The sequence below is a fragment of the Eimeria mitis genome, genomic scaffold (assembly GCF_000499745.2).
Source record: "Eimeria mitis Houghton genomic scaffold, Emh_scaff2045, whole genome shotgun sequence".
NCBI lineage: Eukaryota > Apicomplexa > Conoidasida > Eucoccidiorida > Eimeriidae > Eimeria > Eimeria mitis.
The window spans coordinates 720-1,266 of NW_013570367.1; the positions used below are offsets into that span (position 1 = coordinate 720).

A 547-nucleotide genomic window follows, 5' to 3' on the forward strand; every position below is an offset into this window, starting at 1 on the left:
AAACCCGATGTCCCCTGTGGGGGCGGAGGGCCGCTTCAACGACCCGCGACGAGGCGACTTTCTCCTTATTCGCAGAAAAACCAAAGACGGATGGAGAGTCAGTCAGCTGTGCATACACCCCCACACACCCAGGATGCTCAGATCCCGCAACACCTGACGCTACACGTATACAGCCGCATAGGTTGTGAAAATAGCGCAAAACGCGCTCCAAATACACTCGGGCAGGCTCTCGTTTTTCCGTTTAGCTCCATATGCACCTCAACAAGCACTGCGCATACACCTGAACGTACTTTGCCCATACACCTCAACACAGTCTGCGAGTTCATCTCATTGTGCAGATCCCGTCGAGTTGTTCTAGGCATTGCGAAAGCATTCACGGACATTGCATGTTCGGTTTACATACACATCCGCAGACAGCTCGTGTTGCCTCTCCCCAGTCCACTCGCATCTAACAATGGATGCGGCAGTAGCATCATTTGTGTTCGTGTTGTTGTTGCTGCTGCTGATGCTACAGCACTACTTGAGACCTATGGTGTTTTCTCCGCAA

The 547-nt window shown here is 52.1% G+C and overlaps 1 protein-coding gene across 1 annotated transcript in view; it reads right to left on the minus strand.

Annotated features, from left to right (window-relative positions):
* Positions 1-516: 516 nt before the first annotated feature.
* EMH_0047810 (uncharacterized protein) overlaps positions 517-547 on the minus strand; it is a gene marked incomplete at both ends in the record, with an annotated part of 999 nt that continues 968 nt past the window's right edge. Inside the window, one exon of the mRNA XM_013496327.1 lies at positions 517-545. Within this exon, the coding sequence (XP_013351781.1) occupies positions 517-545 (29 nt within the window). The remainder of the gene's footprint in view (positions 546-547) is intronic.